Source organism: Lissotriton helveticus, chromosome 3_1 (assembly GCF_964261635.1).
Source record: "Lissotriton helveticus chromosome 3_1, aLisHel1.1, whole genome shotgun sequence".
Classification (NCBI taxonomy): Eukaryota; Metazoa; Chordata; class Amphibia; order Caudata; family Salamandridae; genus Lissotriton; species Lissotriton helveticus.
Genome location: NC_136061.1, coordinates 216,420,098 through 216,446,382, shown reverse-complemented (window position 1 = coordinate 216,446,382; position 26,285 = coordinate 216,420,098). Strand labels below are relative to the sequence as shown.

The following is a 26,285-nucleotide window of genomic DNA, read 5'->3' as shown; positions in this document are numbered from 1 at the left end:
TTTTTTTGTTAATCCGATTCTGCCCCCTCCCCTTCGCCTCCACCTGCCCCACTGCTGCTTCTAGGCAGCAGCCAAGGCTGGTGCAGCATGTGATCGTGTGCTATGGAATAAAGACGTCTGTTACATAGCTCCATGTGTGGCATATTCATTGGCATGCTCCTAGTCTGGGAAGGACCCTACAATCACTGCGTGACAGTACATGTGAGGAGGGTTCACCCAGTCTCTTGATATCTGTCTGTCCTATCCCCCAGAGAGGAATTTTAATTTACTCCAGACCAGGATCAGGATGCATTGACCATCACCCAGAAGAAGGGGGGGTAGGAGGGTTGTCCCAGCAGAGGGAGTCTTAACTAAATACAAATAAGAACCAGTGCCTACCCTAACCCACCAAGCTTCCCCTAAGAATAGGGATGGGCACTGGGAGCTGGAATGTCCAGCAGAACAGATACTAGCTTGGCTCATATTAAATACAATGGCTCACCATCACCACCCAGTGAACCCACTGCCTTCCAATACACATATCCCACAGACAAAAATAGAACCCAAGCGAGTGAGACAGCACAGACTTTGTTTACATGGGGAGAGCCACAAGATAGCCCCTCCTAAAGACAGCGTTACAGGTACCACCAAGTATAGATTAATTGTAACAAATGAAAGAAATATATAGAACACCCTTATATTTGTCTCAAAGGTCCATACCTATGTATAGGACAAATTCATTGGCTTTATGTATAATAGGCCAATGAACAACTTCTGTCTTCTTCGTGTTACTGAACTGTCCAAATCCTTTAAATTTTTTCAAAAAGCAGAGTCCACATCACTGGATTTTCTTTTAAAGACGTGATTCTTTTTATTGGTCCTGGACAATACAACAAAAAACTGCCAACACGCGTTTCGTCTTCCCTTAGACTTTGTCAAGGCGAACGGCGAACTGTCTTTCAAACAAATAATGTGCCCCTTAGGCAGTTGGGGTGATTTTCCATATCACCACCAAAATTAATCTTCGTAATATTCTCTATTGACCTCACCACTTCGCAGTCCCTGTGGTGTAAGATGGCACATTTGTCATATACATAGTTATGGACCTTTGAGACAAATATACGGGTGTGCTATATATTTCTTTCATTTGTTACAATTGTGTTTACTCAACTTTTGGTTGAGTTGTTGGCACCTCTGGGTAGTAGGTGCAAGGAAGAACGGGTTAGCACCCCGAACAAACTATTGATACATGTATAAGAAAACTCACACTTAAAACTGTTATTGTGAATAATCTGGTGATAGTGCGGTTCCAATCCTTTGTAAGGATACACTACTACCTGAAAACTTATGGTTAAAGTATAGATTAATGCTCCCACTACTTTCAGTCTGACCCAGCCTATGTAGAGAGGGCAGTAGCCACTCTCAATAAGAAGAGGGATGCACCATACAGGCCACCTCAACGCCAAGCAATAGGGTCTTAATCAATGTAAACAGGAAGAACCTCAGTGGACATGCGGTATTGTCATGTTTACTGAGGTATATAGACCAAGAAAACCTACAGTACTTTCAGGTGACTTGCCAGGAGATCAACATAGCACAGGGAAGTACACTCTCCAAAGCTATGCAGAAGACCTCCTGTCCCAACAGGCAGCAATGTGCACTTCATTATACATTTCCCCATATAAGGACAGAGAGCCTAATTGTCCCAGGTGGTCACATCGACATTGCCTTTCAGCTCAAATCGCCTAGATACTGCTGGTCCTTGTTGTTCTTGTATAATTGGTAAACCGAAGATTACAAGTATAAAAAATGTAAAGTGATGCGACCTAAAAAGCAAGAACTTACTAAAGTAGACATAGGTTAAACTGTTTTTTTTTTGGTAGATCTGAATGGGTAGGCTTTCTACCAGCTTTCAGTACTGTCACGAAAATGGATTGGTCAAAAGGTTAACTGTGACTATCTCGGCTGCTTACGCCCCTTAAACACAAATAGGGTTGGAGTAAAATGTCATGAGCTTGACGCTTGACCAGCTCCGGTTCGCCTGCTGTCTTGACTGCCTGCTTCACCCTTAATCTTGCTGGTCCATCGGAGGCCCCGGGTTGTCTGAAATGAAAATTGCTGAGCATTCCAACACAAATATATGGACGCGATTAACGTTCGGGTGAATTGTTTATGCACGAAGAGCATCTGACTTTTCAAATGCGGGTCGCTCGACAGCAATAGTAGATTTATGGCATGCAGTTAGCTTAAGTACACGTTGTGCTGTACAGTGCACTGCCTCTGATGCAGCAGCTGGATGAGCGAAGGATATGAGGCACTGTGTGCAGGAATGGCATGTCTCCCCGCGGGCTCCCCGCCTCCCACTGGCGGCCAGGGAGGGAGGAAGGCGGTGCTCATAGGAGAAGGGAACCGTCTAAGGAAAAAGGCTTGGCCGAGGCTGGTGGACCGCCACAGAGGCTGGCAAGCAGTTTACACTGGAACAGCTGCATCAGACTCTGAAGGGGCAGCGGGGCACTGCACCGTCTGGCACGCGGCCGGGCTGGCTGCCCCTCACAGCCGACCGAGGACGTCTTTCAAGTACCTGCGCCTCCAGGTGAACAGACGCTCTCAGCGGACGATGGACTGTAGAAAGATCGGGGCGGACTGTAGTACTGCGTGACGGACAGGCTGTCAGACGAACCCAAACGCAGGGCCACGTGCACTGCGGGACAGAACCGGTGACCCACCTCCTGCCCGGCATCGCCTGACTGGCTTTGGTGACAGCGGACCCACTGACTCACAGAACGGCGTGAAACAGGCACGAACCGTCACAGCCTCGAGCCAGCAAACCACCTGCACGGCGAGCCTGTGAGAAGAGTGCTCTGCTCTAAAACTGTCAAGTTGGGCGCTAGAGCTAAAGCAGTTTAAGTTTATACTCTGACTGAAAAGCGGAAAAACACAAGAAACTTTGTATAGTGTCCGCAACCAACCAGGGGCTGGAATCAGGCGCGGGGGTTTGACGCACATTCCTAGGGAGAGGTCGTGGCCGTGATTGACAACCCCCGAGGAGCGCCCAGCCCGAGCTGTTCGCTTCCGTGCCCTGATTGGTCGGCTGGTGGTGTCTCCGCAGGTGAGCCTGAAGCAGCCGGGAGTGCGTGCTGGAGTCAGCCGGTGCTCCTCGTTGAGGGAGATGAGGATGGCGCTGGGGACTTTGCGCTTGGTTCTTTTGCTCCTTCTGTTCCTGAGCCACGACCGGGCTGCGACAGGCTTGAGTCCGGCAAGCGTGAACGAAACGTTCCGGCGAGCTAAGGTGAGCATAGGGGCTGGGGTGCAATAATGAATGTTGGCAAGATTGACACTTACTATAATAGAGGCGTGCGAGCCAACAGGGGGAGCCAAGCCAGAGCCAGAGCCAAGGGCGTGGCTCGGATATGCGAGCTCGTGCAGGAGCCGAGCCGTGATGTTTGCTATGTAAATCAACAAAGACGTAACGTAACATTTGAAAAAGTCTCTTCTAAATTTGAAAAGTGAATTTCTTTAGCATGTGGAAGCCTTGACACACTAATAGGGCTCTGTATAGCACTGCAAAGTACTTTTTAAAAGCGAACGTTTTGTACAACTGGAAGTCTAAGCCCACATATTTCAAGGTTCTTTCATACGTCATAATAAACGAAAATAGGTTTAGTAAAATAAATGCTTTGCTTAAGATAACACAAGTTAAGCTGGAAGCGCGATTTGTCCAGGTGTTCTGGTTTCACTTTGTGCAAGTCCGCCAATAAATGGGTATCTAGAATGTCTTTCCTTTAGTAAATGCTTTGTTTCTACGTCAGTGCAGTTTTTAAAATATAGCGCAAGCTCGACTCGAAGGTTATTGAAACACTACTTGAGTACCAGTTACGAGTGCCGGCTTTAGCGATGAGGGCGGCCCATGCGACTCTGTGTTGGAGGCGACCTTCTCCGCTAATTCTCTCACCATCGCCATTTAACAGTGCCTCTTAAGTCACCACCACTCTCTCTCTCCTATTTATTTATTTGTGCAATTTTATATAGCGCGAACTTTACCCGAAGGTGTCAGAGCGCTTTACATAAGAACCAGTTGAAAACATACGGATTTAGGATTACATGCGTTACAAAAAAGGTACAAACAGAAAAAAATTGCAAATGTACAAGAGATAAAAGTCACACAAGGAGGAGATACAAATGGATATACTCTAGGCATATACTAGTGATATCTCTATCTACATAGGGAGGGGATACACATGGATATACTCTAAGAGTCACATAGGAATGGTAGAGAGTACAAAGGTCTACTGTATATACTAGTGATTAGAGTTATCTCTATATACATAGGAAGGGATATGACTGGATATACTCTAAGGGTCACATAGGAATGGTAGAGAGTACAAAGGTCTACTGTATATACTAGTGATTAGAGTTATCTCTATATACATAGGAAGGGATATGACTGGATATACTCCAAGGGTCACATAGGAATGGTAGATGGTACAAGGTCTACTGCAAATACCAGTGATTAGAGTTATTTCAATATGCCAAAAAGCAGAGTTCCATAAGTGTGGATGCAGTCACAGCACAAAGGGAGGGTGGGAAGGATGCAAGGGTATGGAGAGAAGGGAAGAAACATTTGAGGATCATCCACGGGGAAAAGGGTTCAAGGACGAGGGAATGGAAGGAGGGCCAGAGTCCAGAGAAAACTGTCCGAAATCAACAGCAAAGTGTCGGCCAGGACAGAACAAAAAGTCAAGAAGTCCAGGAGAGAAGGTGGGAGCCCAGGTGGGAGATGAAGCTGGAGGCCAGCCGCAGGCGCGTCACCATCTTGGAGAGCTTGTGGTCATCCGGCTCGGTGGGGGTGAGAGTGCGCAAGGTGGTAAAGGCCGTGTTGACGCTGTTGGTGCGGTCACGCGTTGGCCGTGAGGCGCTGCCACGACAGTCGGTGGGTTGTGTGTGAATTCAACCGCCCTGGAAGATGTGTGGGAATCGGCGGCGGGCCGGCAGGGGGGCAAGCAGTGTGGACTCTGGCAGCAATGCAGCCTTGCACAACACATTCAGAACACTGGTGCCCTGCAGGGGGGGAGGGGTGAGTGATCCAGAGATCCGGCCCGTGTTGCAGGACCACAGGGCATTCCGGTAATGGCAGTGGCCCCAAATCGGCAGCAGGTCGGGTGGCAGGCCAGACAATCTGAGAGAGGGCCGCAGGATAAACAAGAGGCCGGAGAGAAGTTGGGGCGAGCCAGAGGAAGCGGCGATCGCCATCCGAAAGTCGCCCCCGGCCGCCATCTTGGAGTCAGGCAGGCGCTGGGAGGATTCCCTCAGTGGAGGTCCCCGTCAAAGTAAAGGTAGATGATGCTATGTCCCGTCAGCTGCTGCGAAAATCGGCGAGAGTCTAGGCAAGCCGGGGGAGCGCAGGTCGCAATCCTACCTCCCAGCTGCGGCCGCAGTCGGCGGAGTCCACGGCGAGGTGCCGCCCGCCATTTTGAGCGCCACCACCCTCTTCCTTCTCTTCGGGAGATCGGACCTGTCCGCCTACTTAGGAGCGATCACTGTTGCTCCGCAAATGCTCCGCTTCATGTGGGGAAAATGGGCGATCAAAAGAAGGGCTGTAGCAGCCTAGAGCCGGGTTCGAGCAGCTCGTGAACCGGGAGCCGAGACGATCCACGTTCCTTTGTTTTATAGCACCACTGAGACCAGTGTAGAGTGTCGGAGCACTTTACATCACACTCATTACACAGAGACAATGTATCATACGTGTGTAAATCAGTGTATAGGAAATATTAGATAAGACAGAGGACTGCAAGGTGTAGGAGTCGTGTCATCCATACTGGCAGACTGTATAGTTCAAGTCTGGAGAAGCACAAACTCAGAATTTGAAACGTAGCAACATGTTTGGGGTGTGTTTACTAAAAAAGATGTATACTAAACGAACTCATTTTGCAACATTAGAATAATGAAAGGGGGGGGATCATAACTCTCAAACCTATACCTTGCAGTCTGTAAGCAGCTGTTTGATGACAGTTAATAGCTGACTGTTCTATATTTGGATTTTAACCTATAAACTGCAAGTAACAAAAGGATCTCTCTGACAAAAGCAGTAACCCACTGAGCTAGCTACATTATATGCACTTTATCTGCATGGTACACTTTCTTTGCAGCAGGCACATTAACCATACCTGCCCAATTATAAATGAGCGAAAACTGCCACTAAACAAAACTTCGATCGCTCTCCCGCAGGTCCATTAATCTCGAGAGTTATCTTGGCATTTTTATTGCTGAGGGGGAAAAAAACTCAACAGCCGGTGCTTTTAAAATCATACTATACTTGAAAACTAGTTGCCTCTCGCAGTGGCACTAGTCCCACTGCCCTAGAGCTGGCCCTGCCAGTTAAATGACACAAGGTCACACACAGTGTTATAGACATAGGGAGATTAGGTGATTTGTTCTCCATCACAGGATGTTGAGCTGACAGAGACTTGAACCTGGTTCCTAAATTGGCAACTCTGACCATAACCCCACATCCTGAGTAGAGGGAGGCAGGCAGCTGCCACTGTAGTGTCTTTATCTAGGTATCTGTATCGATATTCCTATTCTTTGCCCTTGTCCGGTTATAAATCAATAATATCCCTACAACGGCATAGAAACCCTTTTTCATAATTCAGTCATAGCGCATGCTGTCACATTAAGCAAGCACTATTCCTCCAGCCCCCTAGAAAGCACACCGAGTTCTTAAACAAATCCAAGCCTCCAGCAACCTGGGAAATCCCCGCCTGCTATTGTTTTGATTTCGTCCGAGAACTCCTGTAAAGCACTGTAAGAACGACCAGTTCTTAGTGACATCTTTATTGACGTCTTATGTCCATCCTTACGTCAAACCCAGCACCTCTCAGGTATAAATATACCAACGCTGCCTTAAGCAAACACACAGTGGTAATCCTGGAGCAGAGCAGCTATCTACTTCCGAAGAGCCCAGCTGATGCGAGAGCCCACGGACGCTGCCCCTCCTTTTTGACGCGCTGAGAAAGACGCTGTCTTTCCTCTTGCCGAGAAATCCAGCCTCCGGCGTTTCCAGCCCACCCTTGCGGGTGACTGGGATACCGAGTTCTGAGAGAGAGATACCAGCCCTCCTGCCTTCTAATACCCAGGTACTGAACTGACTAAACCCTTACAGAGAATTCTTGAGTTCTTGAGTTCTTGGCAAAACAAACTTAACTTAAACTGCTACTTACTTACTCCCTCCCATGTATTAGGCTTAGGTCAGGTACACCGGGGTAGGCGTAGTTAGAAGCACCAGTTGAGTACGATTAGTCAATGTATATATGTATGTATCTATTTTATCCATTTTAAAGTATCATATGGCTAAGAAACCATATCCATGCTTTTACAGTATTATTTCATACTCCTGCTTTTACTATATGGACTTTACTTTACTATAAGTATTGCAATTGTAGCAATTCATTTCTCTTGTATGAGGAAAGAGACTGCTCAATAAATAACACCTTTTATTGAAAACGTCGTCTCTCTTTTTCTCTGCAATCTGGTGAAACTAAGTACGCACCTTTGACTGAGTGAAATAGCTGTCTTTTGTTTTCACACGACTCTAGAGATACACTCTTAATCAGGGAGAGCAAAGTTGTCATGTTCTATGGTTGTCAGAAACTAAATCCCTTCTTGTCTATCCAGGGAGGTTCAACTCCTCCTCGCTTATTCGAGAAAGTTTCTAGTGAACTCTGAGCTAGCTGGCAAAAAACTTAAGTCTAATATCGTCAGTAGAGACCTAGTTAACCTCTGTCCTACGTCTACATTACTGAAGATATTATTCCAATGCGCAGAGCCTATTGGGAATATAGGAACTACACTACTTATAGTTCAAGTCTGGAGAAGCACAAACTCAGAATTTGAAACATAGCAACATGTTTGGGGTGTGTTTACTAAAAAAGATGTATACCAAACAAACTCATTTTGCAACATTAGAATAATGAAAAGGGGGGAATCATAACTCTCAAACCTATACCTTGCAGTCTGTAAGCAGCTGTTTGATGACAGTTAATAGCCGACTGTTCTATATTTGGATTTTAACCTATAAACTGCAAGTAACAAAAGGATCTCTCTGACAAAAGCAGTAACCCACTGAGCTAGCTACATTATATGCACTTTATCTGCATGGTACACTTTCTTTGCAGCAGGCACATTAACCTTACCTGCCCAATTATAAATGAGCGAAAACTGCCACTAAACAAAACTTCGATTGCTCTCCCGCAGGTCCATTAATCTCGAGAGTTATCTTGGCATTTTTATTGCTGAGGGGAACAACTCAACAGCCGGTGCTTTTAAAATCATACTATACTTGAAAACTAGTTGCCTCTCGCAGTGGTACTAGTCCCACTGCCCTAGAGCTGACCCTGCCAGTTAAATGACACAAGGTCACACACAGTGTTATAGACATAGGGAGATTAGGTGATTTGTTCTCCATCACAGGATGTTGAGCTGACAGAGACTTGAACCTGGTTCCTAAATTGGCAACTCTGACCATAACCCCACATCCTGAGTAGAGGGAGGCAGGCAGCTGCCACATGAAAGCTTGGCTTGTTATGAGTTTGAGGTTCCGACAGTACTTCGAGCTAGGCTTCAGGCTCTTACCTGGTGCGAGCTTTCAGTGGCTCACCCATCTCTATAATATAATCTGGGAACAAGGTTTTAATATATGTGTGCAGGGCTTTAAGTGGCCCAGGTCCTGCCTTTGCTCAGCACTGGCAGTTCTAAAAAGTAGGTGCAAAGACTGGTCCCTAATGGGCTATCCATTTTTGCTCTCAACCTCAGGGGGAAGAAAAAATAAACAACTCTGCAGCAGTACTGTACTTCACTGCCTTTAATGTAACTTCGAGACTTGTTATAGGTCTTTCACAATCTCTTCATGTCTGCGACCACGCCCACTGAGGCAGGCTCTTTTAAAACTGCGTGCACTCTACATCATCAGTACAAATGGATGCCATTGAAGAAGGGATCGTAATCCCGAAACGGGTCTGGCTGTTTACTCTGATGTGAAATCTTGTCTGCATATCCTGCTGGCTGCTGCTCTCATAAAGAAATGGATCCAAAAAATACCGATCTGTTGCTTCTTCCTTTCGGGACTAAACTTTATATTTATATATATATATATATATATATATATATATATATATATATATATATATTAATACAATACAGTGGCGGTCGCCACTGGGTAGTTAGGTGTGTTAGGAAAAGCATGTTTTGGTTTTCCACATGTATTATTCACTGCTTCTAGAAGAGGCATCCCATCATGCTTAGGGCTATTTACATATTATTTTTAGCTTGGTGATGACCCTAGAAGGGGCAAGGGCAACACCAAACATTTTATTTAATGTTGTTGGGGCTGCAGGGAATGCACAGCCCTCTAGTAACATAAAGAAACCAGTAAGTATCCTGTGTCATTAAATCCACGAACAAAGGCGAACTTATAATATTTTTCAAAAACACTCTTAGCTGGTGCTTTATGGTCTTCAGCTAAAGTGCAAGGTCCTTTTGCGGTTGTTTTTATGATTGCGCTGTGTGGGCTGAAAATTGTTAGAAGAAAGACTCAGACATGTTGGTTTAATTCTGAAAGGAAAAAAACATGTCTGAGTCTTTGTTTTAGCAATTTTCAGCCCACAAAATGCAGTCATAAAAACTGTGTTAAAAGAGACTCAGACATGTTGATTATACTTCTAAAAAATACCATTTTGTTATGTTATGTTAATCGAAACTTTTTAAGCGCGCGGGCACCCAAGGGTTTCATGGCGCTATACCATTTTATCGAACATTGCATTGTGAATTGCTGAAATATACATTTGAGTAACCACTTTAGTGATTTTTGGCCAAAGATGATAGACTTGCTTTATATGTATTGATAGGCTCACCCCTTGATAAAACAGATAGGCCCACTTTTTATATTTTGGATTGTGACTCTTTGACAAAATCAGTCTATTTGAGTACAATCAGGACCTGCAAGACCAGCCACGTGCCAGATGGCTGTGTGCTGTGGGAGGTAGGGCTCTTGTAGGGGGTTGGGCGCAGGGCCCAGACCGCAAGCCAGGCCCTGTGGCCAGTTACACACGGACGTCCGAAGGCCATGTGCGGCATGGAGTTGGCTGCCCACTAAGAGCTGGAAGTAGGGCCTGGTTGCATGCGAAGCCTTGCGGTCAACCCCACACCGCACAGCACCGAAGGACATGTGTGACATGGGGTTGACGATATGTATGCTAATAGAATATTACTTTACGTAAAAAAGAAAACTAGAAATATACTGAACAAAAAGCAGGCTAAAGTGGCGTTCTAGTTGGGAATTGTAATTATATTTTACTTTACATTAAAAAAAATCCCATTGAAATTTAAAGAAAAAAACAAATATTAAATTAACGCTAAATTTCAGTGATCACGTAACAATTGAAAACTGCAGAACCACTGAAATTGACTAGTTATAATTATCTCAATTGACTATAACTTGCACTCTTACCAGGTACTCCTAATACCCCATGCATTTCATCACTCGACATGATCAGACATTGCTGCTAACGTCACTGAAACACCTGAAATGGCATAATTCTTGACGACACTTTGCATGACAGGAGAGCGAGTTGTAGTTACTTTCGGGATATATAAATATATATGTGTGTGTGTGTGAGATCAAACCGCAGTTAAGGGATACTAATGAGTCAGTACAAAACATAAAAATTAACACATTTTGTTTGTCACTTATGGCATGCCAAGTACAACATCACTCAAAGCCCACCATGATTTGCTCTTGTAACACAGCCTTATTTGTATGCTTTCAGCAAAGGGGAGTGCTAGTGAGCCGGAGCTATCATGCATTGGGTTCCAGAAGTGTCACTCTTCATTGTATTTTATGGTTTGTGTTCCTGTTTTAAGGTACACCCGGGCATGCGCTAAGTCTACATTTTAGTTTAAGAAAAAGGGGTAACCCTGTGTCCCTCAGAACCTGGGTATTTGTAGTTAAACTAAAAGTGGTTCTGTTGGGTAGGACCAATTACTTTTGAAGTACATTCATTAAATGAGACCACAAGCTCTCTGATACAAGTCCAAAAATTGAGAAATAAATGCTCAAAAGCTTTAAACCATGTAATCAAATAATTGTATTAAGAAATTCCAAACATTTGGTATCTGAATTGCAATCATTCATTAGATAACATTCAATGTTTGCAGTGACTGTCAAGTATCAAGTGACTTTCAGTGAAAAGTGCTCAGTGAATGAAGAAATATACAGTGCAATTTATGTACAGGTATATACAGATATCTTCGTTGGCCAGATAACAATTTTAAACCAAGGATTCCTAGAGTTCCTATCCGGATCCTGGTATTTCTGGGCCTATGATGTTCGTCGGCGTTTCGACCCTTATGTGCCCCAGTTGGTGGTCGCGACGGGTCTTTATCAAGACAGAAGGGGACAGTTTGGGTCTCAGACCGGAGAGACTCAGCCTGAACCAGACGGTGGCGAAACTGCCAATCAATTATTGCGAAAACAAATTCTAATCACAGCAGACGGAGGCACTTAGTTCCTCTCGTGCAGGCCCCTTCTGTCTTGATAAAGACCCGTCGCGACCACCAACTGGGGCGCATAAGGGTCGAAACGTCGACGAACATCATAGGCCCAGAAATACCAGGATCCGGATAGGAAATCTAGGAATCCTTGGTTTAAAATTGTTATCTGGCCAACGAAGATATCTGTATATACCTGTACATAAATTGCACTGTATATTTCTTCATTCACTGAGCACTTTTCACTGAAAGTCACTTGATACTTGACAGTCACTGCAAACATTGAATGTTATCTAATGAATGATTGCAATTCAGATACCAAATGTTTGGAATTTCTTAATACAATTATTTGATTACATGGTTTAAATCTTTTGAGCATTTATTTCTCAATTTTTGGACTTGTATCAGAGAGCTTGTGGTCTCATTTAATGAATGTACTTCAAAAGTAATTGGTCCTACCCAACAGAACCACTTTTAGTTTAAGTCTACATTTTAGCTACATACTTTAACTTTACATCTTTTTCTAATGGTGATGTTTGCATGCTTTGCACTTACACAATAATGTACTTAGAAATTATTCTGCATACAGTTAATTTCTTAGTAAGCATTATTATCATGTTGCTTCTACACTCTGTCCAATGCAGGGAACATGAATGTGATACCCTTGCATTTGGTTGTCGGGTTGGAGACCGCTCTAAGCCTCCACACAAACTATTGCCTAAGCTCTGCGCCTTTGAAACAGTGTGATTGGAACAGTGTGTTACATTCATCAGAAAAGCAGCCCTACTGACTGACCTTTATCCTGCAAAGGTCGATAGCCTGTACCATGCAGACCTGCAAGGCATATCATACTCTGTGAATGGGGGGGGACTAGGATGTCCCAAGGGATCTGGTATAGGATACTCCCACTATGCTCTTGATAGTGTAGGTAGTATTTGATAGGAGTATACTAGTATAATTACATAGTTATGTTATATTTGTTGAACTGTTTATCTTTTTCATCATTGTAATGCTGACTATATTGCTTTGTTTCATCCTCCTAATAATTGCAGGTCATGCCTTCTCTACAAAAGTATGATTGCTTCAATAAATGTTTGAAAAGTCAATTTTATATCTTTCTTGTGTTTTTACATTGGGTATGCAAAAGTAAACAACGAAAGGGTAGATTTCTTTACACAATTGCCTTGGGGAATAAGAGTGGTCATGTTCGAGGTCGCAGAAAACATTTGGTACCCTGGTATGGTTTGGGATTCAGATGGGGCACTGTGAGCCAGCTATAGATTGGACCAATATTCTCTGATACGTGTGGACGAGTCCCCATTTTCTGACGTTTATGCTGTCCAGATGCACAGTACAACTTAATTTGTAGGAACTGTATAACATTCCCTGAACCATAATTGCCCTTTAACTGTGTTTTCAGTGAATACCTGCTGGTTTTGTTTGCTATACTGCATTCACCTGCCATATACCCATTCAACAGTGTGCACAGCCTTTGGCTGGGTGCAGTGAGGTTTGACCAAGTCCTGCAGCCATCCACCCGTTTATCCTACCGGTGTTTACACCAAACCACAGCCTTGATGGCGTTATCATTTTTATTTCAAATAAAATTTGCAAATTTCATGAAACTCTCAAATTCTGAAATTTGTGAATTCTATGAAACTCGCAATGTCCAGTAAATTGTGCTTTTATCTGAAATCAAAATGGCAGCTGTGTGTTTGCAAATTTCTGAAAAGCGGTAAATTTATCATAAGCTAAGCGCACTCTAGTTGTTTTTATGCAATTTTGCCATGCCTCGGTGTTCATATCAACTTCCCTCCCTACTTAGCACCGGTCATCATGTCTCCTCCTCCTCCTCTCTGAATTTTTTTGAACAATGACCCAGAATTAGGGGTGGCTGATATATATTCCGCTGGCAGAGATTTGGCCACTCCATGTTATGCTTGTAACATGGAGTTCTGGGCAAATTCCGCCTGCTGCCACGTGGCGGAGTTGTTTTCTAGTGCGTTGCTCACCAATGGTAAGTTCGCAAGCGAGATTTGACGTCCCCTGGTGTCATTCACTAGGAGGGTACCTAGTGAGATTTCTCCAACGTGGGAGGTCACAACCGTTCGGGTTCAGAAAGCTGACGCTGAAGTAGAAAATCTACTCAAGTGGCAACAAAATCAACTTGAGAAGCTGCTCCTTCTGACCCGCTGCGTGGTGCAGTTCATGCTGGTTTTTCAGTGCGGAACAAGCTCCCGGTGCTAAGTCACAGCGCGGCATACCTATTTGTGCCTATTCGTGGAATCTTGCTAAGTTTTTCTTGCAACTCTGTGGAATTCTTTGGAGTTAAACTCTGCGAGTTCCACCCAGGCCTAACAAAGAATCGGAACATTTTACTAAGAACGCAACTTATTGTGCGATTTTTATTTTTTTATTTTTTTTATTTATTTATTTATTTATTTTTTTGTTAAACCCAGTCGTTCACTTATTTGAAAACTTCAAATGTGATTGACTTAATTCAAGATTTCTAGCTTGTGAGTTTAAACGGATATCTGTACATTTTAACACACATTTTTAAACCCGAATATCAAAAGTACTGATGGATTTAAACCACCTCAAAAAGCATACTTTCTGAGTAAAGTTGAACTTTTTCACCTGGTTTGTTGTAAATCATTTCAGTGTTTTTTTGGTGTTGCAGAGAGCTAAATCTATTAGAGCTAAATTGGGAAATACATACTGTTTGACTTCCTATGCACGGATCTATAGGAAACTTGCTATACTGAATTTTAGGACTGTGCAAAATTCCATGCAGGTTTAGTATGTAATTATAGTTGGGGCCTAGTTTACATAGGCGTAGTGTTTTTTTTTCTGCTAATAGTATTTTGGTGCCGTTAGAGGAATCTAAACAAAGTATTTCAAAACTAGTGCACCAATCACTTCAGCTATTGGGTTTTGGGGTGATTTGTCAACCGGAGGCTGGAAAGAAATTTTAAATGTACCGCCTGCCCGAGGGAACAATATGTCCGCTCCCAGCAGGCGGGAGCTTTAAAAATGCTCCCACCAGCTGGGGGTAGACTTTTAATCTGTTTCCTGCCTGCTGTGAAGCAGTCAGGGAAAAAGTTATCGAAAAATTGCTCCAGCCCGCAGGCGAATACAAATACTATTCTAATAATATCAGTCTAGAGAGGAGGAGTGCACGCGCTACGAGCCAGACCTTGTTACAGATGTCTCATTTCCAATGACCATCACTGACCTGGAATACTGCGCTTAACGAGTATAATACTGCACATGGTGATATTATTAGAAATATATTTCTATACCCTGATGAAGTCCTTATTGAAGAGTGAAACACGCTGGGTGGGCTGAATGTTAAATATGTGACGAATAAAGTGTTTTAAAGACTTAACTGTACGTCTAGTTGTGTGTTTATGAACTGAATGGAAGAATCTCTTTACACATCTGGATGGACTTTAATTCGATTAAATTCTCTTTCTGTCCTTTATATGGATACTATTCCAATGGCCCAGTGACTTTTTGGAGAGTGCTCTATTCTGTTGTTATTGTACATTGTGAGGTCTTTGAGTGGTGGGTCCTTTTTCTGAGGTGTAGAGCTACATAGTAAAATCGGAACACTGGCACTTGTGCGAGCACAAACACCCTACTCCTGCTCTGAGTAGCCAAGCACCATTTTATTGAACAAATTATTTTTTCAAATTCATTGTAAAGGCAGGGATATTGCCTACTGCTGAATACACCACATGAAGGAGAAAGAAAGTGAAAGAGCAATTATGACAATTGGCCTGAGCAGAAACTATGCAAACTTTGAAAGGCCCAAATTCCAACTATTCGTGCTTGGCCGAAGGAAATTAAAACTTTGAGTAGGGATTCATGCCCCAAGCCTCTCATTGGCTCTCGAAGGCTGTTAAAGGTGGATGAGCACTAATAAAGTAAGCTTAGTCAGGTTGTGGTTCATACTCCAGCCAGACTGGCACTTTGCACTTGATGGTGCTAAAGCGAATTTTACCTGCTTTGTGTCTGCATCACTTTTCTTGGATCCAAGAGACCTTTGTTATTTCTTGGTTGAGTTAGATGGTATCCTCCTGAACTTCTAGAATCTCCTTCCAGAACAATTTCCACTTTCAATATTAGTAATGAATGACATTTCCGGGTAAAACAGAGACAATGTGATGAAAGGAGACTTGCCCTCCTTCCGTTTTGGCTAGGACACCAGCGTGGCACCGATTTGGTGGTAGTCAATTTGTTCAATCTTAGCCCCGATCTTCTCTGACCATTATCCTCTTTCATGGGTAACTTTCCTGCAATAAAATAATAAGAAACTTGCTTTTGTACTGGGATTGCAGGCTCCCCTGTATTAAATATATTCGCAAGCTCACCCACTTGCAGTTACTCGGAGTACCACCATCTAGGTTAACCACGATACACCCTACACATTAGGGCGTAAGATTGGTCTACCTAGATAACACTCCTACAGCAGGTAAAGGTGTGACTAAACCAAAGGAAGCCGTGCGGGAAGGTGAGCAATTTATTCTGCGAGCAGAAGGATGGATCCAAAAACACAGCCACGTTTGCTCAGCACCTGATGCAGCAGTCAAGAAGCTAGGAGGCACTGCACACGATTTACCAGAACACTGCTTGTAGTAACCCTCGAAGTCCGTGCAAGGTAGGGTGACCAACCGTCCGTAAATTTCACGGACAGTCCGTAATTTCGGCCGTCTGTCCGTGAAGGATTCTTTAACGGACGCCATTTGTCCGTAATTTTAACTGGTCGCACAGCTGGCCCCCACCTCCCTTCTTGACTCTAATGCTGTTGAGGTCGTGCGTAACAGCAGCATTGGAAGGCACAGCGGGATGGCACCTCTCACACCTCCAGCCCTTGATGAGCTGTTAAGAGGTGTTTGAAGGTGACTGAGAGGCGGGGAGGGGGGGTGAGGGGGGCGGCTGCAGCTTCAGCTTCAGGGGCATCTATTCAGATGCAAACAGCGCTGAATGCATCTTGTATCTGCAATTGGTGCGAGACATTTTATTTATTTATTTATTTATGCATTTTTATATAGCGCGGACTTTACCCGAAGGCGTCAGAGCGCTTCACATTAGGAACAGAGATGAAACATAATGAGAAACATTACAAAAGAACAGATTGCAAAAACATACGTTACTTACATAGGGTAATAGTGACAATTGTGAGCAAACAAAATACATGAGGTAGTAAAAACTGTGAAATACATGAGGTAGTAAAGGTAAAAGTGAGAATCGTGAGCAAACAAAATACTTGAGTAAAAATTGTGAGCAACCAAAAATACATGAGGTAGTCAAAAGTGCAAGAGGAAAGTGACAAGTGTGCAGTTATAAGAGAAAACAGAGTATAATTTGAGGTATAGTACTGCAATAAGTGCTAGACACTCAGGCACAAGAACAAGCGTTACGTGGGCAAGGTGGCACTTGTGCAAGTATCAAAGGTAAAAACATGTGAGAGGTAGCAACCGTGTGTTACAAGGGCAGAGTGGTGTGTGCATGTTACAAAAGGGCACCGAACACCAGTACATGGAAATATTGCAAAAAGGCAGACCCTCCAACCACAGGCATACACTGTGAAGGCACTTCCATGGTCATGGAAAGTAGAAATTATCAGTAGTGGGAAGTCTTCCTCACAAATAGCAAGAGGACGTGAATTACTTTTGGAGGTGTCTCTGGAGGAGGAGAACTTTGAGGTCCCTTTTGAAGGCCTGGGAGGAGGCGGTGGTCCGGAGCTGAGGTGGAAAGGAGTTCCAGATTCTCACTGCGTTGCCTGAAAAGGATTGGGCCATTGTTCTTTCCTTCTTGAAAGTGGGAGGTTCAAGCAGTAGATTCTCCGCATTGCGTGAAAGTCTAGAGCCTCCAGAGAGTTTCATTTTCTTCGCCAGGTAGCGGGGAGATGAGGAGTGCAAGGCTTTGTGGGTAAGCAGGCAGTCTTGTAGATAGCTCTAGCCTCGAAGGGAAGCCAGCGGAGGGTGGATAACAGCGGTGTGATGTGATCGCTTCTTTTGGCCCCATAAATGAAACGAGCAGCTGAATGGAAGACAGACTTAAGTGGGGACAGGTGAGATTTGGGGAGGCCAGTAAGAAGAGAATTGCAGTAGTCTAGAGAGGACCAGCGATTGCACCAGGGTTATAAGGTCCTGCTCCGGGAAGAAGCGACGGATTCCCCAAAGAAGGCGCAGTTGGTAGCGAGCAGATTTTGCAATAGAATTGATGTGGGGAGTTAGATTGAGTTTTTTGTCTAGAATGACACCAAGGGATTTTGCACTGTCGACAATGATGGGTTTATTGTTTAGTAGATTCATCTGTTCCATCCATGATTGAACCGGGGGAGGAGAGAGTGAGGAGGAGAAGAGGAGGAATTCAGTTTTGGAGGGGTTCAGAATCAATTGATGAGTTGACATCCAGTTTTGAATGGAGTCAAGAGTAGATCTTAGGATGGAGATATCATGAGTGGAGGCAACCTTGAGGTAGAGTTGAGTGTCGTCTGCATAGAGATGATAGTGAATCCCAGATTTGCTTAGGAGGTTTCCCAGTGGTTCTAAGTAGAGATTGAACAATGTTAGTGCTAGTATCGAGCCTTGGGGAACACCTTGACCCACCGCCACAGGAGAAGAGAGACTGTTCGCTATTTTGATCATTTGAGATCTGTCAGAGAGGAAGGATGCAAACCATTTAAGCACAGTGCCCTCCATGCCCATTCTCTGTTGAAGAATATTGAGGAGTGATTAACAGTGTCGAAGGCTGCGGAAAGGTCAAGGAGAATTAGCAGACAGGACCCCCCTGAGTCGAGTATCCTCAGCGCATCATCAACCACTTGCAGAAGGGCTGTTTCAGTGCTGCAGTTTTGGATGAAGCCGGACTGACAATTGTCAAGAAGATCATTGTCCTTGATATAACGAGAGAGTTGTTTTGCTACACATCTTTCTGTGATCTTCGCAAGAAAGGGAAGGTTAGTGATGGGGCGGAAGTTGTTGAGGTCATTCGCATCAGCAGTGGGCTTTTTAAGCAGAGGGGTGACCTGCCCAGTTTTGAAGGAGACAGGAAGGGAGCCTTGCCCGAGGGAGAGGTTGATCAGGGTATTCCAATAGGAAAGGGAATGGGTATAGAAGTCAAAGGCAATGGCACTGGGGATAGGGTCAAGAGAATGGTTGGAGGGCTTTGTTTCGCGTATGCACTTGAGAAAGGCATCTTCAGATATGGGGTCAAAGCTCTGCCAAATGGCTAAGGATTTGCGCTCCTCTGGAGGTGTAGGATGAGCAACCTGATCCACAAGTGATTTCACTTTTCCATCGAAGAAAATAGCGAAATCCGCTGCTCTCTTTGAAGAATCCTCCACCTTGGAGGTTGGGGGAGAGCATCTCGGAGTCTTGATGAGATCGAATAGTTTTTTGGGTCTATTTTTGGCGGAGTCAAGGAGGATTTTGAAGTGCGTCGCTTTCTCAAGGAAGATGTGTTTGTGGTACTTGGATCTTGCTGTGCGAAGCATGGCTAAATTGTCATTGGAGGGCAATTGCCTCCATTGTTTCTCCAGGAATCTTAGCTGCTTCCTTTCATCATAAAGGGATTTGTTGAACCAAGGTGCTGAGGGAGTGGGCCTTATCCTTTTGCTTTTGAGTGGAGCGACGTTATTAATTTCAGCTGCAAGAACTGTGAGGCATTGGGAGGTGAGATCGTCAACAGCTATGTTCGGGTCTAGCCTTGGAAGAGATAGCAAGGCTGATTCACAGAGGGGACCGATATCAATGTTTTTGGCATCACGGAACCAGGAGATGGCCCTCTTGGGTTGGCCAAGAGTTATAGAGTGTGAAAGTTGAAGGGAGAATGGAATGAGGTGGTGGTCAGACCAGTCTACATGAATTGGGGTAGTAGTAGAAAGCATGCCTGCTTTAGAAATAACAAGGTCCAGGATTGCGCCTTTGGAGTTGGTTGACTCAGTGCAGTGTTGGATAAGATCATTTGCAGAGAGGAAGGTGGCCAGTGAGTTCGCAGAGGAGTCTTTCGGTGCGCCCCAGTGGAGATTGAAGTCACCCACGATGGTCTGATTGTCACTTTGAGAGTATTGGTCGCTGATGAAGTCTTTGAGATCTTCTATAAACGAAGAGCCACTACGAGGCGGGTGGTAAATGATATGGAATCTGAGCGGTGAACGGTGTTGCAATTGAAGTTCAAGAGAAAGGCATTCCCTTTCGGCCCAGGGCCCCAAACATCCTATAACCGGCCGAGGCAGCACGTGGTTCTCTTCACAGAGCTTAATTTGTCACTAAATTGTAAACAAACCTCGATTCTTCAAACATGCAGTCTATATTGTAATGAAATAAAGAAATGGCACAATCGCACCCACACTGATTAACAAAGTATGGCGGGCAATCAGTTAAATCAGTTCTCTTGGAGTATCTCCTTTCAGTACTGTACATCAGTGTGTGGGGGGTTTGAGGGGGGGCAAAATTAACATTTTGGAAACGCAGCCTGTCTTCTCGTTGTCTTGTCCAAGAGGGGGTGAGGAGCACTCCCCCCACCCTGGAAGAGACCAAGATGATACTAGAATACTGCATGCCCACCCCTGTGCCCACCCTGGTGGATCCTGTTCCCCCCATGTGGTGACTCCTGCCCCCCCCCCCCGCCCCCAGCTGTGATGGCTCCTGTCCCCCTCCCCTGTGATGGATCCTGTCTCTGCCCAGGGTGGCTTCTGTCCGAGTCCTGGGATGGCTTCTGCACCGAGGGTGAAGTTCTTGATGGGTGGGCGAGTGAATAAGTGAAGGGATGGCTGGATGAATTAGTGAAAGGGTGAATGGATGAATGAAAGATTGAATAGATGGATAATGAGAGAGGATGGATGGATTGATGAGTGAGTGGAAGGATGGAAGAGAGAAAAGGGAAATAGCTGGATGTATGGGTGGAAGGATAGCTGGATGGGTAAAAGGGTGGATGGATGGGTGAAAAGGTGAATGATGAGTGAGTGGGTGGATGGATGAGTGAAATGATAGATGGATTGATGAATTGATAAGTGCAAGGGCGAATGGACGGATGAGTGAAAGGGTGGATGTAAGGATGGATGAGTGAGTGAAAGGGAGGGTAGATGGACAAAAGGATGAATAGATGAGTGAAGGAGTGAAAGGATAAATGGATAAGAGGATGAATGAGTGGTAGGGTCAATGGATGGATTCATTAGTGGATGAGTAGATGAATGGATGGGTGGGTAAGTGGATGGATGTAAGGAAGGATTGCTAAGTGAAAGAGTCGTTGGAGAGAGAAAGGGAGGATGATGGATGACTGAAAGGGTGGATGGGTGGAAGAATGAGTGACTGGGTGGATGGATGAGTAAGTGAAAGGATGGCTGGATGGATGAGTGGATGGATGGGTAGAAGAGTGGATGGATGAGTGTACAGAAGGCTAGGGTGAAAGGGGGGATAAAGGATGGATGAAGGGATGGATGAGTGAAAGGATAGATGGAAGGATACATGATGGATAGGTTTGCAAATGGCTGAATATGTCTAGATATGGCTGGGCTTACTTATATACTATTGCGCGACCTCTGATGTGTCTGTAAAACATATCCAATTGTCCTGAAGTTTTGTCCTGAATTTTGACCTCCTGTCCTGAATTTTGACCCTTTGTCCTGAATTTTTACACTCACCGTCCTGAATTTGCACAAATGCCAGTTGGTTACCCTAGTGCAAGGTAATCCACACAGGGCAGTTGTTTTATTATGTTTTGTCATTTGGGCGCTTGAGCGGGTAGAAGATTAAACTGTTTCCCGATTACTTAAACATGAATTGGATTGTCGGGCGCAAGCGGATTCCAAAGTTTTTTTCCTCCCTCCCGCCGTGCATAAAACACCATACAAACCCAGACGATGAGTCAGTGTCCGGGATCACACTGTCTCGCTAGATTTCTGCTGCTGCACCCACTGGCACTACCCTTCCCTGCCCTGCGGAAATCGACATGTAACTGCACTTTGAAAATTGCAGCAGTCACTGCCTTGAGTCAGAGATATAATACGTCCGTTTTCTTTGGATACTTCAGCTTTCCCCCTGGCTGGTTCACACAGAACTGTACTTGCTTATTAAGGAAAACCTTGCACGACACGCATTCCAAAGCAGTGTGTAATTTTTTATTAATTACGTCGTTGTTGACTTGGTGATGCTTAGTTTTGCTCTCATGTTTTTCTATATCGGCTTCAGTATTTCTCACATAAGACAGAAAGTTGGTCTCAGTGCGGGGTGGGCGGGTACAGTCAGACTACATCTGAGGTGCATCTAGTTAAAGGGAGAGTAGTGATAATCATCATCGGGACAAACAGCCGATTATAATCTCCGTGTCCACGGTCATGTAAAAAAAGGTAACGCATAAACGATAGTATTTACTTTATCTTTAAACAATTGCACACATTTTAAAATTCGTGTAAAACATAATTACATTGTCTACCAGGCTACACCCCCTCCCCCCCAACCCCCATTTTATTGAGGCGTTGCATCGGGAGAGCTCTAGACAGGATCTGTCCCTGAGAGACATCTGGGGCCAAGAATGTGATGCCACCCTGTCTGCAAGCAATTGGGACAGGGCCTTTCTGTATGTTAGGAAGGGATCCAGTATCATTCGCTTCATAGTTAAGAAGTTCAGGTTCCGCTACAGGGCCTATCATTCCACTGTGGTGCTACACAAGATTTATCCTTATCCAGGGCACAAGTCCTAAAAAAAAAAAAAGAGGGGGCGGGGCTAACCTAGTTGGGCAGAATACAAGTGACATCACGAAATGCAACATCACTGTGCATGACATCACACATGGCATCACAGGACATAATAGACATAATAGAAAGTGGCATCACAAGCCACGACTTTACAGGAAGTGGCATCACAAGAAGTGACATCAGAGCTAAAGCCCTCACATATATGTTTAGCAGGTCTATCATGTGTACATTTGAACACATTGTGAGGATAATAGCACTGTGAACAATGGAAGATGATATGAAATTAAATTTAAATTTGTAACCTGCGCTAATACCTGAGGGTGTCTCGGCGCGGGGGCCCTGCAGTGATAGCTAAACCCGGAGGGGATGACGGATTGGTGCAATCGGGCTAGTTGTTAGAGTCTGGTTTTTAGGAGCTTGCAGAACGCCAAGGGATTGCTTTCCATCTCGAGTGCCAGGGGGAGTGAGTTCCACAGTCTAACTGTACTTGTGACAAAACTTCTCCCCCTTACCCCCCATGAGGCAGTTTTGACACTAGGGATTACCAGGTTTAAGAATGCCCCTGAACAGAGCTGCCTCTCTGGGACATAACACCTGAGACTGCGTGTAAAATAATCAAGGCCAAGACCATGCAGTGCTTTAAACACGATGCAGAGGACCTTGAAATCAATTGGTCTTTTGACTGGTAACCAGTGTAGCAACAGTAGGGCATGAGCCACTGATTGATGTTTTGAGATGGCAAGCAGCAGACGGGCTGCTGCATTTTAGAGGATCTGCATTTTATTAAGGAATCGTGATTGTATATTAAGGAAAAGCCCGCTGCAGTAATCAATTTTTGACGGGATAAGTGCTGCAACCACCGCTTTTTGCAGTTCTATTGGAATGTAGGGTAAGATTTTCCTCACAGTCGTAATCATGTAAAAACAGGAGTAAGTGACCGCATTAACTTGCCCCTCGAAGGATAGTTTAGTGTCAAAGTAAACCTCTAAATTTTTTGCCTTGGAAACTGGAGTCTGGATTTCTCCCAGTTCCTGTGGCCACAGCTTGGTTGCCAAAAAGAGGTGTCCTCACCAAAAATCAATATCTTAGTTTTTCATGTGTTTAGCTTCAGGAAGTTTTGGGACATCCAGTGTCCAACATTGGGCATGCAGTCATGCAATCTCGATACAGTATCGGTTGGGTCTCCTGCCAAGGATGCCACAATTTGCTTGTCATCGGCATATGACACCATCTTAAAGCCGAAGGACTTTATGAGTGCGCAAAGGGGAGTGACATAAATGTTGAAAAGGGTCGGAGTCAGCGAGGAGGCCTGCGGCACCCCACAAGGGAATGTGAACAGAGTGGACGTGTGTCCAACAAGCTTTACATCACTGAGAAAGGACTTCAGTGGGTCCAAAGCTCTGCCCCTAATACTCGCAGAAAAGAGTCAACTTATAAGAAGACTCTGATTAACAGCGTCAAAGGCCGCCGAGAGGTCCAACAGGATCAAGGCTGTCTTTCTGCTTTTGGCCAGGACCTCTCTAAATTCCTCCGACACGTTGATCAACGCCAGCTCAGTGCTGTGTTTACTTCTAAAGCCATATTGAGAGCTGTCAGAAGTTTAGGATCGTTAGTAAACTGGGTTATCTCTATATTCATTGCCTTCTCCACGATCTTGACTGGAAAAGGTAGTCGGGAGATTGGCCTGTAGCTGTTTGGATCTTTAATGTCCAAATTTGTTTTTTTCAGCAGCGGGAGAATAGATGCCGTCTTCCATTGTAATGGGAAATACCCATCTGACTTTATGCGGTTGAAGATATCTTTACGATAGCTGGCTAAGACCTCATGGGCCAAGTGGAGAACTTAAGGGGGGCATGGGTCCCAGGGTGATCCTGATCTTGTCTGACTGAGAATCATCATGACCTGGGCATCCGAGATGGGGTTGAATGAATTAAGGCTAGGAATACCGACTACTGGAGCGCCTGGACAGCTTGATCCCTCTGATGTAGTGGGGATGGGTCCCTCAGTGTACCCTCCCACCATCCAATGGGTGGAAAGAAAGGAGTCTGAGACTGCCTTAAATTTTGCCTGAAAGAAGTCTGCGAGCACATTGCAGAATTCTCAATCTACACCCTTATTTTTATGTACGGGGAGTTTGCTCAGCTTCTGTACTGTGGAGAAGAGTTCCTTTAAGGGGTTGAGGGAGGTCCTAATTTGAAAAGAAAGAGCACTTTCTTGTGGTTAAAATTTTTGTTTTATAATCCACAATGACTTTTTTATAGGTGTTCTTGTCGTCATGGTCATAATGGGTGCGCCATTTCCTTTCCAGCCTCCGACAGGCTTGTTTCTGATGTTCGAGATTATCGTCAAACCATGGCTCAAAGGGTGAGGTCCTTTTTATTGGTTATTGTTAGTGTTCGGGGTCTCTAGTTTGCACAGGAAGGTACTTGTGACAAATAGGGACCCTGGCCTCTAGTCAGGGTAAGGGGGATACACTCTTTATATAACCCCTGCTCACCCCCTTGGTAGCTTGGCACAAGCAGACAGGCTTATCAAAGGCAATGTGTAAAGTATTTGTACCAACACTCACAGTAACACAGTGAAAACATCACAAATGGACTCCACACCAGTTTAGAAAAATAGAAGTATGTAATCTAAACCAAACAAGACCAAAACAACAAAAATCCAACATACACAGTTCAGGGATATGATTTCAAAAGAGTTCTTAAGGTTGCATTAAAATAATCCACAGTTGCGTCACGTTTTAGCCCAAAGTACCTTTAGATGCGACAAAAGTTCCAAAGGACAGCTGAAGCGTTGAAAAACAAGCGATGCGTCACTCCTGAGACCCTGGGGAGGCGATGCGACAACCCCGCTGGACGCGGCGGGCGTGTTGCGGTGACTTCGATCTGTATGGGGAGGGATGCAATACCTTGTATGGATTACGGTGCGCAGGTTTCTTAGGAAGCGTCTCGCAAAAGTACGATGCGACTATCTTCAGGACGGCGATGATCTCAGGTGCAGTGGCAATGAGCAGCATCTATCTTCTCCTCTCGCGGCCCCTCAATGCGATGTCTCTGCGACGACTCTCACGGCGACGTGATGCGGTCCGCAAGCAATCGGTGCGACGATCTCACCCAGTGACGACAGGCTCTGCGACGATACTCACACCGATGGTACTTTTCCTGCACCAGAGCGATGCGTTCCGCAAGCGAAGGATGCGTCGGTTCTTGCAGCGGCAACAGGCGCTGTGACGATCTCCATCTTTGCGGCGGCGGGAATTTCCTCGCACTGACGGGGATGCACTCCGCAAGCGAGCAATGCGTGAAAATTTGCAGATTGTCTTTAGTTTCTTCTTATTCAGCTTCCCAACAACAGGTACAACTTCCAGAGGCACCACAATTGGCCCTAGCACTCTAGGTGTTTCTGGAGTGATTTTGTGCCAAGGACGTTTCAGCAAATTGGGCAGGAGGGAGGGTGCTGGTTCGACTGCAGCTTCTGGGAAAATACTAAACATCACGGCTGAGTGGATCGACCACGCTAAAGGGATAATAGAGGAAATTTTAAGATACAGGTTATCTGAGAAAATGGCAAGTGTCAATGGTGGCGGGCCGTTTTTTGATTGTACAATACAATATATATTTGTTGCTGGTGTTTGGCTTAGCGCTGGATAGCAAAATATTTGACCCATGCTCAGTTGCATGTGTTGTACAAAGATCTGGTTGGTGGCTGAAGAGTTGCACATATCCAAAACCAGAATAAATGCAAAAATAACAGTCACGTTTGATAAGTGACATCAGGGCTTTAAGTGGGCTGGGTCCCACCGGTGCAGTTTTTCAGAGGGGGCCTCGAAACAGGTCTCTATCGGGCTCTGTTTTGTGCCCTGGCACAGGCGGTCCATTTTTTTACGGACTGCAGTGACAACAGGCACATTGATGTGCACATGCTCACACTGCTCACTTCTCACTAGTGGAGCAGTTGCAGCATGATGTCATGCCAGATGAGCGTTCTAGTGGAAAGAAAATCTTTTAAAGAGTCATTTTCTCTCTGGATTTCCCTTTTTGAAACTCAAGAGCA

General features: G+C 44.8%; 1 protein-coding gene across 1 annotated transcript in view; it reads left to right on the top strand.

Annotated features, from left to right (window-relative positions):
* Positions 1–2,312: 2,312 nt before the first annotated feature.
* Positions 2,313–26,285, top strand: part of MMP28 (matrix metallopeptidase 28) — a 515,249-nt gene continuing 491,276 nt past the window's right edge. Inside the window, exon 1 of the mRNA XM_078679617.1 lies at positions 2,313–3,268. Coding sequence (XP_078535743.1) covers positions 3,149–3,268 — 120 coding nt within the window. The 5' untranslated portion in view covers positions 2,313–3,148. The remainder of the gene's footprint in view (positions 3,269–26,285) is intronic.